General features: G+C 41.8%; 1 protein-coding gene across 1 annotated transcript in view; it reads right to left on the bottom strand.

Annotated features, from left to right (window-relative positions):
• Window positions 1–227: 227 nt before the first annotated feature.
• AGPAT5 (1-acylglycerol-3-phosphate O-acyltransferase 5) overlaps window positions 228–14,418 on the bottom strand; it is a 63,325-nt gene continuing 49,134 nt past the window's right edge. The window contains exons 6-8 of the mRNA XM_007468985.1: window positions 10,779–10,940; window positions 4,391–4,514; window positions 228–524 (exon numbers count right to left, since the gene is read on the bottom strand). Of these exons, the coding sequence (XP_007469047.1) occupies window positions 299–524; window positions 4,391–4,514; window positions 10,779–10,940 (512 nt within the window). The 3' untranslated portion in view covers window positions 228–298. The remainder of the gene's footprint in view (window positions 525–4,390; window positions 4,515–10,778; window positions 10,941–14,418) is intronic.

Consider the following 14,418-nt stretch of genomic DNA (forward strand, 5'->3'; position numbering starts at 1 on the left):
TAATCCTAATAGTCTTCTGAAGTTGACATTGGTTCATAGGAAATGCCAACTATAACATAAACTCTGTTTATCTTTTCCCTTTCCAGCAGCTTCTGGACTAAAGTTGTAAAACCATGTATATTTGCCCAAGACCAACTGCATATTGGCTTTAGTCAGAAATTCTATTTCATCCAATGTTCAATCAACAAGGCTTTATTTACACTTCTTACTAAATTCAGGAACAATCGGATGTCATGTGCAGCCGCCAGTAATAAACAACGTAGCACATCCCATTGCCTCTCTGGAGACAGCTACGCGTTTACGCTTTAATACTGACCCACAAGCAGCCAATTAAGGTTCCATAAATCCACGTTTTTACATATAGTTTCCTTCCAGCCTCGGTCATAAGCATACCAGCAGTCAAACCACTTAAGATCAAGAATGATGGTAAGGTCTTCTTGAGACTTAGTTTAGAATTAACACTTTCTCCGGGAAATTTGTTTCTTCTTTCTGGATCCAGTGAATCATAGAATTCTATAAGCAATCTATGGCCAGAATGAAAAAAAAAAAGTGTTCACTTTCAGGTTTAGCCATTTCAATATTTTAATTCAACAAATATTTACTGGCTGCCTATTATATGCTGAACAAGTTATAGGTCCTTATAGGAAACACCCAGAGAGTTGGTTTAATTGGAGTTTCTAGACATTAAAAATATCTTTAATATGCTCTATGATTAATGTATATGAATTATATGTACTATGTAAAGACAGATGGTTTCAAGTAATTTTATGGGGATGTTTTTGTTTTTTAAACTTTAGATCTTTACAACTTCACAGGGACCTGACACGCACGTGGGCTTTTTCTCTGCCTCCCCCAGTCTTTACCCCTCCAGACACACCTCGGCGCAGCTCCTGTTCTACCACAAGTCAGAGAAAAGACCAGCAGCTCTCATAGATGGAGAGTTACCCCCAGCGCTCCTATTCGCACGGAATTACAACAGCACGTAAAAGAAGGAAAAGCAGCATAGCTAACGCAGTCTCCTTATTTTAAAAATGTAAAGTTATAATAGCAGAATATACTCAACATAAAAATCTGAAACACAAAGTACAAAAAGGGAAAGTCTTTCTGTTGCCTTACAACTCACATTCCCTAGAGAAAATCACTGTTTTAAAAGTCCAGACTCATTCTAAATATTCATATAAACACCTATAACACAAAATACATAGGATATTAACCATATTGTTCAGGGTTTTTTCTGATAACAGATTTTCATGTCAAAACACATAAATCCTACGTTTAAAATTTCTTCCATATCCAAAGTGGGTAGCGCTGATTAATTGGTTTAACACATTGTCATGCACAATTGAGAGTCAATGAAATACAGAAATTTGTTTATAAACTTCATATAGTTTCATTTTCAACACAGTACATTTTTAATAGCTTTCACTTGTTAATCTAGGAGGGTTAATTAGGAAATATTTTACTGCCATACAATAAGGAGAGGAGAAACAATGGCAGTTTCCTGAGAAGAAGCATTTTAGAAGACTAAAACACAGGTAAAATTTCTGAACATAAACAGAATTTTGGAAGTATTTTTTTCTTGCGGCTGCACTGGGTCTTTGTAGCTGCGCGCGGGCTTTCTCTAGTTGCAGCGAGCGGGGGCTACTCTTCATTGCGGTGTGTGGGCTTCTCATTGCGGTGGCTTCTCTTGTTGGGGAGCATGGGCTCTAGGTGCGTGGCCTTCAGTAGTTGTGGCTCGTGGGCTCAGTAGTTGTGGCTTGCAGGATCTAGAGCGCAGGCTCAGTAGTTGTGGCGCACGGGCTTAGTTGCTCCGCAGCATGTGGGATCTTCTCAGAACAGGGCTTGAACCCAAGTCCCCTGCATTAGCAGGTGGATTCTTAACCACTGCGTCACCAGGGAAGCCCTGGAATATTTTCTAAAGCCTTTAAAAAACCATTCTTTTCACTGTGGTCTTAATAAATTTAAATGGTGCATCCTATAACTCACAGATCCATTTTTTTCCAGAAAGAGGAAAAAAAGTATAGATGTTTAAAACACATCTTTCAAAAAACAAAAAGGATAAAATTTCCACTGAAAACAAAACGAATAGTAAATAAATAATATATCCTGAAATTTTCATCCAGGGAAATTCAATTTCTAAGTATTATATCTAAACCTAAGAACCCAGTTTTTATCTTCCTGAAAAGAGAAGAAAATTCTAAGATTTCTACCTTTAGAAATCTGTGTAAATCACAGGGAGACTAACAGGCTCACCCTCATCTGACCTCGAGCTCCGCCTTCCCGAGGCATCCAGAGGCCCCGCCTGGAACTTAACTCACAGCAACTCTCAGCCAGGGGCCAACACTGCACTAGCTCCCAAGTCATGTTATTGGTGGGAGAAACACAAGGCCAACCCCAGAAACGGTTTAGGCCCCAAAATACTAATAGCAAAAGGACACTTTTTTCGTGAAAATGTCAACTGCCCCTTCTTCCAACAAATACACCTGGGTCAGTTCCACATACACGTGAGCCACCCGACAGCCCGATTCTCTACACACCGCCGGCCTGACGGCCTGCCCTCAGCACGCACACACTCCCCTGGACCCGGGAGGGCGGGCCTGGGGCATCTCAACAGTACAAAGCTTTCTGTGTGTCTCTCTCTTCTTTAAAAAATTTTATATCTTTATACACAAATTATTGAAATGCAGTAAATAACAAAGGACAGCCCCCATAACAAGATCTTTCACAGTGACTTTTAACAGTCAAGTTTAAAACATGGACAGAGAAGGCATGGAATGAGATCTGACTTGAGTTCATAAAAGGCTTTCTTAAGATAATAAAACTGTTTACATTTGTCTCACGCTGTTTACTATAGTGACTGTTGAGCCACTGTTTCTGAAGGGCTAGAGCTGTCGTTACTCACTTATCTTTGATTTCAAAACGTTCATGAAGCCATCTTTTCATGTATACTTGTTCTTCTGGGACATCTTTTTTGTCTATACGATCGATGTGAATATGAATTTTTGGACATTCTTTGCAGAGAAATTCTAACAAGAAACAAAAATATTTCATTTTTATTATTTTAGAATTCACAGTTACATAAAACGATAAAAATGAGCTTTAAAGAAAGTTTAAAAACAATGAAGAACAGATTCTTTCTTTAGCCAAAAAAAAAAAAAAAGAAGAAGAAAACAAAGATCATGGGAGCATGGGCTCTAGGTGCGTGGCCTTCAGTAGTTGTGGCTCGTGGGCTCAGTAGTTGTGGCTTGCAGGATCTAGAGCGCAGGCTCAGTAGTTGTGGCGCACGGGCTTAGTTGCTCCGCAGCATGTGGGATCTTCTCAGAACAGGGCTTGAACCCAAGTCCCCTGCATTAGCAGGTGGATTCTTAACCACTGCGTCACCAGGGAAGCCCTGGAATATTTTCTAAAGCCTTTAAAAAACCATTCTTTTCACTGTGGTCTTAATAAATTTAAATGGTGCATCCTATAACTCACAGATCCATTTTTTTCCAGAAAGAGGAAAAAAAGTATAGATGTTTAAAACACATCTTTCAAAAAACAAAAAGGATAAAATTTCCACTGAAAACAAAACGAATAGTAAATAAATAATATATCCTGAAATTTTCATCCAGGGAAATTCAATTTCTAAGTATTATATCTAAACCTAAGAACCCAGTTTTTATCTTCCTGAAAAGAGAAGAAAATTCTAAGATTTCTACCTTTAGAAATCTGTGTAAATCACAGGGAGACTAACAGGCTCACCCTCATCTGACCTCGAGCTCCGCCTTCCCGAGGCATCCAGAGGCCCCGCCTGGAACTTAACTCACAGCAACTCTCAGCCAGGGGCCAACACTGCACTAGCTCCCAAGTCATGTTATTGGTGGGAGAAACACAAGGCCAACCCCAGAAACGGTTTAGGCCCCAAAATACTAATAGCAAAAGGACACTTTTTTCGTGAAAATGTCAACTGCCCCTTCTTCCAACAAATACACCTGGGTCAGTTCCACATACACGTGAGCCACCCGACAGCCCGATTCTCTACACACCGCCGGCCTGACGGCCTGCCCTCAGCACGCACACACTCCCCTGGACCCGGGAGGGCGGGCCTGGGGCATCTCAACAGTACAAAGCTTTCTGTGTGTCTCTCTCTTCTTTAAAAAATTTTATATCTTTATACACAAATTATTGAAATGCAGTAAATAACAAAGGACAGCCCCCATAACAAGATCTTTCACAGTGACTTTTAACAGTCAAGTTTAAAACATGGACAGAGAAGGCATGGAATGAGATCTGACTTGAGTTCATAAAAGGCTTTCTTAAGATAATAAAACTGTTTACATTTGTCTCACGCTGTTTACTATAGTGACTGTTGAGCCACTGTTTCTGAAGGGCTAGAGCTGTCGTTACTCACTTATCTTTGATTTCAAAACGTTCATGAAGCCATCTTTTCATGTATACTTGTTCTTCTGGGACATCTTTTTTGTCTATACGATCGATGTGAATATGAATTTTTGGACATTCTTTGCAGAGAAATTCTAACAAGAAACAAAAATATTTCATTTTTATTATTTTAGAATTCACAGTTACATAAAACGATAAAAATGAGCTTTAAAGAAAGTTTAAAAACAATGAAGAACAGATTCTTTCTTTAGCCAAAAAAAAAAAAAAAAGAAGAAGAAAACAAAGATCATAAACTGGTGGTTTTGGGTTTCAAGCTAAAGCAGTATAACTTCCAAGTCTTCCATAGTTAACTAGGTCATGAGTTAAATCAACCAAATGTGACTTTCCACACAACAGCCTTTAGTAGATTCGACAGGCAGCCCAGGGTCAGGAGGCTGGCCTCTACTAGAAGCACGGACCCACCGTCCGGAGGGATCCCCAGATGCCACTCACCATCAGACCCACCAATCCCCTTCACGGGGCCACCAGCCTCCAGTCCCAAGCCTAGGGCTCGTCGCGCGTCCCTGCTGCTCCCACTGGGCGGTGAGCCCCACAGGGCAGCGACGGGTGTCGCTAGCACTGGGCGCACAGGGGCACTTAACCCCTCGGTCCTAGTGCTGGGCCGGCCCGGGCCCTGCTTCCACGGCCCCACAGTCCTCCCCGCTCCTCTGTGACTTGCCAGTGGTTTCCACTCACTGGTATTCCTTGCTTTCCTGATCCTTGCTGTATTGTAACGTATTCTACGTGGTTCGGGAACCAAATTTCTTTCCGTGGAATAGCTATGAGCCCTTCAATAACTACAGCTCCCAAAACATGCTAATTTGAAAAAAGCAGATGGTCCTTTTTTCAGCCCACATGGCACAAGGGATAAGGTCAGGATTTATTCCAAGATAAGACAGAACTTTGAGTCCAGAAATACCCTTTTCTGCAGGTGGCTTTCTGTGGAGACATGAGCATATTAACATACTTAAATTCCTGGAGAACAAGGAAATATTGCCATGAGATTTAAGAGAAGACTATGTTCCTTGGGTGGGTACGCAAGTAGGAGGCCGAGACCTTTTATCTCAAGACGATATGTGTCCAAAGACACGTTCTGAGAAGCGGTGACTAGTGTGCTGCAGAGTTTGAGGAAGACTTTAAGCTAACCCTTAAAGAAGGTTCCGCCTCTGGACCACACACACCTCTTTCTGCTAAGTGCTCGCTACAACTGCTCTGAGTAACATGCTGCACTTAGGTCATCAAAAATTCTCTCATTTTTTCTACACTTTTAGGAATGAATTGGCTTTGATGACAAATGTGCAAAAACACTGCCACAGGGAAGATTTTACTTTTTCAATATTTTTCTCTTAATTTTCCTCAAGTTCCATTTCCCTTTAAATCAAAGACTGGCTTAAGAAGTGCTTTCAGGAGCAGAGTTGGGCATGGGCCAAGAGCACAGCCAGTGAGCCAGCGGCCTGGGTTCTGAGCCCTCACCAGCCTCGCGCGTACCTGTCAGCCTCTCTGTGCCTGTTTCCACGTCCGTACGAGGGAGGTGATAGCAGCAGCCCCTGACTGAGAGGGTGTCATGAGCTACATTATTATGAAGGGAAACAAGACGTAGCCAACCACGGAAAGCCACCTCCTCTGATTCCTCTTTGCAACGTGAGGGTGTTGGGAGCACGTGGGACGGGATCCCACACACGCGTGTGCTGCAGGTGACTGGCCAGAATCTGTTGGCTGCACGTGACTTCTCACCTCACCCTCCTATTTCTATTTCTGATACATAAAAACACAGATGCCGACACCAACTTTCCTACCTTCACTTAATTACCTACGCCTGCCCCTCAACACTTCTGTTAGTTAAGTGGTCATCCAACTGACACTGCGTTTATCCTTGATATTCCAAGTCCCATGCACAGACGTACAGAGTCCGCAAGGAAACGAAACCAACTGCACTTCCAGTGTCAGGAATGAATGCTTGTGAACTCAAGTGCTTGGGATGTGTCAGCAAGGCCTCTAGTAAGATGCTGGCGTGAGGAAAGGGCCCTGAAGTTCGCATGGGTGCTTTTAGGTTTTCCCACCTAAAATGTACACAGTACTGTGGTATTCACACCACGCTTTCGTGCACGTCACTTCATTGGACCTTCGTGCACCTCTCTAGGCAAGGACTGCTGTCTCCCAGTGGGGATGAACGAACCAAGGCCCAGTGTCGCCAGCAGTGGAGACAGGCTGGCCCAGTCCCCGTGGTCAGGCGTCCAGATACAGACCATACAAGCACCAGATCAACTCTCAGCGCACCCAGGAGGTTCTCCCACCAAAGATAAGAAATGAGTAACAAATACTTTCGTCGATAGTCAATAAAGCTTTTGTGTCTATATTAGTAAAAACGCTTTTAGTTGGGGCACATTTCATAGGGCATGAGCAACAATTATCCATAATACTTAGGGAATGTAGGGGAAAGTACTCAAATTAAGGTGTAATTGTTTTCTAACTATAGCTTTTCCAGCAGGTCCCTAGAGTATATTGATACACTAGGGCCAAACAGAAACTCTTCCAAGTATCCACACATGTCACAAGGTCTAGTCTCTGCAGAGACCGAGTCCCGAGAGAGAGCCTAGCGAGAAAGGCAGAGCACAGACAGCGGGGCCCAGGATGTGTGCGGGCTGAGCTGTGCGCCTCTGCACGCCGGGCCCGCGGGTGGTGCCCATACTGCTTACCATCCTCCTTACAACCTGCCCCCTTCCCTCTGAAAACAAAAACAAAAAACTAATATGACCTAAATCCAACAAAAATTGGATAGATACATTGTTGTATATTCACACCAATGAACACTACGTAGCCTTATAAAAAAATTACATAAGTGTATATACTGACATGTAAAGATGTTCATGACACTATTAAGGGGAAAAAAAAGCAAGATATGAAGATATATATATACATATATAAAATCTCATTTAAAAAGATACATAAAGGCACATACACACGCCAACATACAGACATTACAGAAAAGAAGACTTTGAGGGAAACATCTGAACTGTTGCCTGGGGCTGCATCTGGATAGGGGAGTTTGTAGAGTTTTCTCCCTTCTTTCCCTCCGAACATGTTTTCTTTTCGTATAAGAAAATATTAAGACAAAAATGTTACCTAGAACCATATAAAACGCTTAAACAGAATATCAATTGTTGTCCTTTAGCTCCCAATTTCTTCTGGTACACCAACCATCTTAAAAACAGGATTTATAAATCAATTACAATCAAACTGCCCTGTCTCACCTCTGCCCAATGGACCTTGTCCACGAAAGCGTTCAGACTCCGCTGAAAAGACCAGATGAACCACAAGAGGACGTCCAGATGGCTCTGAGCCATACCCACATTCTAATGAAACAGACCACGAAACAGGAAGGACACGGTTCACTACCTGCCGTCGCCCTCTCTGACACGAGGCCTCATGAGACCCACGCTACTAGATGCTGGCCACCGCAAGGACCCCTGCAGGGTCACCAGCACGCAGCTTCAGCCCCGCTGCAGCGAGCCCATTAGCAGTCTGCAGTGCAGCTGAGGCCACCCAGGTAACTCTGATGGAACCTCGATCCTCCTACAGGGCTTTGAGAAACACCGGTCTACGGCATATCTATGAACAATCTAGCAACTTTATGGAAAAAAAATTTTAATTGGGCTATCAAATATGAATATTAAATAACAGCCCACTGTGTATGGAGATAACATTTAATACTTATTAAACTCAGCCCCAAGGTACCTACAATATTCCAAGTTATGGAATTTTATACTTAACCCGACTTACATCATAATTTAAAGTGAATCTTAATTTATACTAAGAGCAGCGTATCAATCAGTTTATGTAATAATGAGAGTTTTTCAAGCTACAGGTCTCAACTCACAATCGAAATCAACACACAACGGATGTCATCCCTTACGTGCACGGGTATATTTGTAGAATGATGTCTCAGCAGTGGGAATGTAAATGCTTTTGTAGACGTGACAGACGCTGTCTGGACACCTTCTACAGAGGGTGCACCGCACTGCACTCCTATCAGCAAAGCATGAAAGTCTCTGAGATACTTTAATCTCACCCACAGGGCCTGTTATCTAACCTGTTCATGGGGATTTCTGCCAGTCTGATAGTAAAAAATGGTATCTCATTAGACGTTTTAATTTGAATTTTTCTTATTATGAATGAGCTTGAACAATTTTTTTCTGTGAACTGTCTGTTCTTGCCCTTTACCCATTTTTCCACTGAGTTACTACTGATCATATCAATTTACAGGAACACTTTGTACATTAAGGAAATCAGCCTTTTGCTCTGCAACCTTCCGCTTGGTCTTCTGGTTTTACTCTGCTGTAGTCTTCCTTGCGGAAATATTTACTCTTAATCGACTGAAATGACACATTTTGTTTTCCACATGGCCTCTGAGTGTGACAGCTAGGAAAGCCACAGCCTTTTCAAAAACAGAGACACTCCGTCATGAACACACAAAGCCCCATCGGCTACGGTGCAGAACAAGTGGAGCAACGAGACGGGGTGCTGGGTCTGGAGCCCAGGAGACACAGCTGAAAATGGTTTGCCTCCAAAGGCACTTCTGATCTACCTGGGGGGGGCAGATTAGCCATATGCCAAGTGCTAACCTTACGTGCACTTTGTGCCACGGGAGTGGAGAGCAAGAGGAAGCTTCGTGAGCTAGCAAGCAGAGGAGCGAGGGAAGCCTTCATGGGGACAAGGTTGCAGACTTGGATGAGAGCAACACAGGGGAAGGTGGCCTGGCCTACACACGGCCCTTGGTCAGAGCCCGCATGGAGGTGCAGGAGGGTTTCAGTGACAGTGAGGAAAGCGGTCCCACTCAGCGAGCAGCACAGAGTAGGAGGAAACGATGTGAAGGAGGGGCTTAGGGACCAGGATGCTGAGTCCCGGGACGCCAGCGCTGATCCTGTGGGCGCAGCCCAGCCCACGAGTTCCTAGGACTGGACGGTGACATGATAAAGCAGCATTTTTAAAAGGTTATTATGGGAATTAGATCTGGTTTTCATAAACAATAAAAATGTGTTTAATCTTACTTTTTGAACAACGTTTGATAAACGGATGGCAATACTGCTGAATAACTAAATGCACTGTCCTCAAATGTAGAACTGGGTGAATGACTCCTTCCATGGTTAAAAAAGAAAAAAAAGTATTATATGTTGCCTTTTCTATAAGAGGGATGGACAGTAAGTTTGTACACACGATACACAAGAAAGGAAGAAAAGTGGTTACTGCTGCGGAGGGGAAGGGGGAGACCAGGTGGATGTGGGCAGGGTAGAAACAGGCCGTTTCACTGTACACTTTATATACTTTTAATTTTTAAACTGTATGATGTATAATATATGCCAAAGAATTACACTTAAAATAAAATTTAAAAAGCATGAGCTTCCGGCTTTACTCGGAGTTGAAGGCGGTCACGAGAGCGGTCGGTCGGTCTTGCTTTAGGTGCAGCTGCCCCAGGTCTGACCTCCTCCCGCCGCCATCAGATTTGCCACCTTTTAGTCCCTTCCTGCCTCAGCCCTCTGTCCTCTCTCCCAACCCCTGGGAGCTACCCTCTGTGCCCCTGAACACATTCTGAACAGCCAGCCGCCTTCAAGAGCTGCTACGGAGAGAAGCACCCTGACAAGTAAGCTAGTCCCACGGCCGGCAGCTGCCAAGGCGAAGCCTGAGGCCCCCAGCAGCTGACACCCTGAGGAGGGGACGGCAGTTCCACACGCTTCCTGTGCCCACCCCACGTTCAAACGTCAACAGCAATCACAAGTGTCTGTGGGTACGTCTAACTAAAACATTCCGCTTGCTTAAAATTCTAGTTTTTTCTGGTTATTCTGACATAAACAGTAGCTCAAAGGTCCCTAATACCTAGCACATGGCTGAAAAAAAGAAAAATTCACGTAACTGTCAGTGATACTACATGTCACCAATGTTATATGAAAAACACATACAAAGATAGACACTGAGCATCAGTGCACACCTCAGCGCTGCTAGGTTGCACTCTCCTGCCTCACTCCTTCCTTAGATTCACCTCGGCGCTGCTAGGTTCCACTCTCCTGCCTCACTCCTTCCTTAGATTTATGTAACTTTTCCATTTCTTGGTGTAAACCTTGGGAGGAAAGAGGCTGAGTTAATGATACTGGGCAAGTTCAAGGACTGACAGGACAGCCAAGAAGTACCAAACTTAGCAGGACTAATGAAATTTCAACTGTTACAGATTAATAAAAAATATGTGAGAAATACAAGTATATATACTTGGAAACCATATCAATGTAATGTAGTAGAATACACCTACCTTTTTAAAAAAATAAACTCTACCTGGGTAAACATATATGACTCACTCAAAACCAACTTACCAGCCATGGACGGCGCTTCTTTCCGCTGCCCTTTATCATCCACAGTCCCCTCAAAAGCCACTGTAACATCATAAATTGCATCTAAGTAATTCTTCATAGAATCAAAAGCAACATGAGTTGCCTTTATTCTTGGTGTCAGCACATGTTTTAATACTGGAAGGCCTAGAAAAGAAGTTGATTCAGTGTGGCCATAGATTAGTCACAAAACACCTTGCAAATAGAATAGAACATCTAAATTGTTTTTAAGTTTCCACTAATAGACCAGTATATACTTTCGGTTAAATCTCATACCTATAGGACGTTAAGAAAGTTTAGACAGCACTCTCACATGACTTTCTCAATTTAAACCAACATTCATTTAATACACATTTATTAAACATCTACATGTATAAGACCCAGTGGGAAGCTGTTGGAAAACCTGCCCTCAAGAAGCTTACGGCCTCTCAGAAACCCTTTGATTTGGAAAACTCTGACAAGAGTAAACATATGATCCTCATTTCTTGCAACAGAATAAAGGTGGTAGCACCTTGCCCATGGTCACTCAAGATTCAGGAACAATTCCCTAATTTCTGACTCCAAGACCCTGATTCTTTTTCAGTTCTATTTCTACTCATATAGAGATGCGGTGGGAACCTAAATGACCCCCACTGTGTACAATATTTGAACTAAGAGCTGATGTGGTCTATATAACATGAAATACTGGCCTGATACTTTTAGGGTAACCAAAGAATCTAGTTCTTCGGTAAACTTTAAAAAAAATCTGAACTCTAATTCACATACCATAAAATTCACCATTGTAAAGTATACAATTCAATGGTTTTTAGTTTATTCAAAGAGCTATACAACCCTCACCACTAACAAATCCCAGACCATTTTCAACACTCCAAAGACACCTTTCAGCCACGGCAGACACTGCACACTATCCTCCCCGGCACACACCCACCCCACTACCACAAATCTACTTTCAGTCTCTATGGATTTCCCGATTATGAACATTTCATGTAAATGAAATCACAGCATGTGGACATTTGTGTCTGGCACATACATCAGTACTTCATTACTTTTTATGGCTGAATAATGTTCCATTGTATGGATATGCCACATTTTGTAAATCCATTGACTAACTGACAGACATGTGGGCTGTTTTCACCCTCTGGCTATTATGAACAATGCAGCTATGAACATTCATATAAATTGCATATGAATGCTGCACATGAACAAGTCTTGGTATGAACATACGATTTCAATTCTCTTGAGTATTATTATATTATTTATATATATTAAATACTCAATATATATATTAAATACTCAATTCTCTTGAGTATTATTATATTATTTATATATATACACACACATATACTTTTATTTTTTTAAATTTTTATTGGACTATAGTTGATTCACAATGTTGTGTTAGTTTCAGGGGTACAGCAAACTGAATCAGTTATACACCACACCTATACTTTCAAAAGCTTCTTTAAGTGAGACAATATTGCAATTCATATAGAATAATTAATCACACATTCATTAGTGTGCCTGCTAATGCCAAGAATTTGTTCCTTTCCCCTTCCTATTTCCTACTGTCCCCCTTTTCCTGGATTAGAATATTTATTGACAATTTAACCGAAGAGTGTAGCTCTCCGAAGAAGTGACATGAAAATAGACTAGAAAAAAACTTAACTTGGATTTTCTATGGCTTCTCTCCAGGGAAAATTAGCTGCGTAAGAAAGAACAGCTATAGTATGTTGGGATCTTCCTGCAGAAGAATTTTTAAAATGCGGAGTGGTGTGGGAAAGACAAAGATTCCCACAACCACGTCTGACTTGAGTCCCTAGGGCAGAAACAGTTTAATTTATTCACAAACTTATAACAAAAATCTGAATAGTATACCAGGCTGGGAAACATTGGTTTGTCAATTAAATTAGTTAATACTTCCTTCTTTGCTATTGGAACTCACCCAGTTTTATTACGTCCATAGTTCTACAGAATCACACGGTGGTATTCAGTAAGAACAATTATTAGAATCTAAGTTAAGTCAGTAAGAAGATAAGAAGACAGAAAAGTAATACTTCCCGAAAAATGAGTTATAGTGAAGGTTTGGAAAAATCAACTTTGTGGCAGATGAATAAGAAATACCTATCACTAGTATGTAGACAAAGTGAAGGGGCAAAGTCTTCTCACTGAGGAATGTACTAGGGGCCGCTCCAAACCTTGGGTTATTATTATAAAACCAATTTCAAAGGGACTTCCCTGGTGGTGCAGCGGTTAAGAATCAGCCTGCCAATGCAGGGGACACGGGTTCCAGCCCTGGTCCGGGAAGATCCCACATGCCAAGGAGCAACTAAGCCCACTGCGCCACAACTAATGAGCCTGTGCTCTAGAGCATGTGAGCCACAACTACTGAAGCCCACGTGCCTAGAGCCCGTGCTCCGCAGCAAGAGAAGCCATCGCAGTGAGAAGCCCGCGCACCGCAACGAAGAGTAGCCCCCGCTCGCCACAGCTAGAGAAAATCCGCGCATAGCAACGAAGACCCAATGCGACCAAAAGTAAATAAATATAAAATAAAAAATAAAAAAATAAAACCAATTTCATAATAATACTATAGAGACCAATTAGAATTTCAATACAGAGAGAGCCAAATAACAGGCATTTATAATTAACTGCTTGAGCTTGAGCCCACCATACTGAGAACTGCCTCTGCCTCTATGGAAGAGAAAACCCCTGAGCCCTAAATAGGAAAATGGTAGCTAATTAAATTGTTTCTGGTCAATATCTAGCCTGTTTTAGTATCTGCTGTGCCTTGTTTCCATCTCTAGATCTCCTGAACTTCTAGTTGGTACTAACGATAGCCTACCTTACCTTTTGACCAAGCTTCTCCCTGAGGGCCATTATAGTGATGCTTGGTATAACTGAAATTGTGTTGTTAGTATTATATATTGGAAACAGAAATGAACGATACTCACTGGACAGAAAAATCTTTATTGATCCATGCAGGAGATTCTACATTATATATATATATATATATATATATATATATATATATATATATGCACATACACATACGTATTATCATCTCACTTTATTCTCACAAATTAAGTAACCAAGGTTCAGAGGGATAAAATCATTTGCTCAAAGTCACACAGCTCACAAGACTTTATGTCTTGTTCAGTACTTTCTTATTCAGTAATTAACAAGATACTACTCTAAAACTATAAACATGTAGGTTAGAGGTTAATGAGACAATAAAATAAATAGCTATAGTACATGGTAGAATGTCTTAAGAGATTAAAAATATCCTCAGAATATAAAAATATTACTCACACTTAAAGATACTGTCACTCACTCGTAACTTACTGGTAAAGGCTTCCGGAAAAACAGCACGTTGGAGCGACGTCAGGATGGAGGCTAGTAGGGTAGAAAGTGGGGGAAAGCCTAGCGGATGAATGAAGGAAGAGAGGCAGGATGTGGAAGGTCTGTGGAGCACATGTCCAGAGCCGGTAAGGAGTTAAGACTGCTAAGTGCACCGGGCGACACTGCTAAAAGCTTTAGAACGATGGGCGGATGTACTTATGTTGGTCTGTGGGACTCCATGGATTTTAGGCCAAATGAGAAGTAATATCTAGGTGCTAAGAGCGGATTAGGT

The sequence above is a fragment of the Lipotes vexillifer genome, unplaced genomic scaffold (assembly GCF_000442215.2).
Source record: "Lipotes vexillifer unplaced genomic scaffold, Lipotes_vexillifer_v1.1 scaffold864, whole genome shotgun sequence".
Lineage (NCBI taxonomy): Eukaryota > Metazoa > Chordata > Mammalia > Artiodactyla > Lipotidae > Lipotes > Lipotes vexillifer.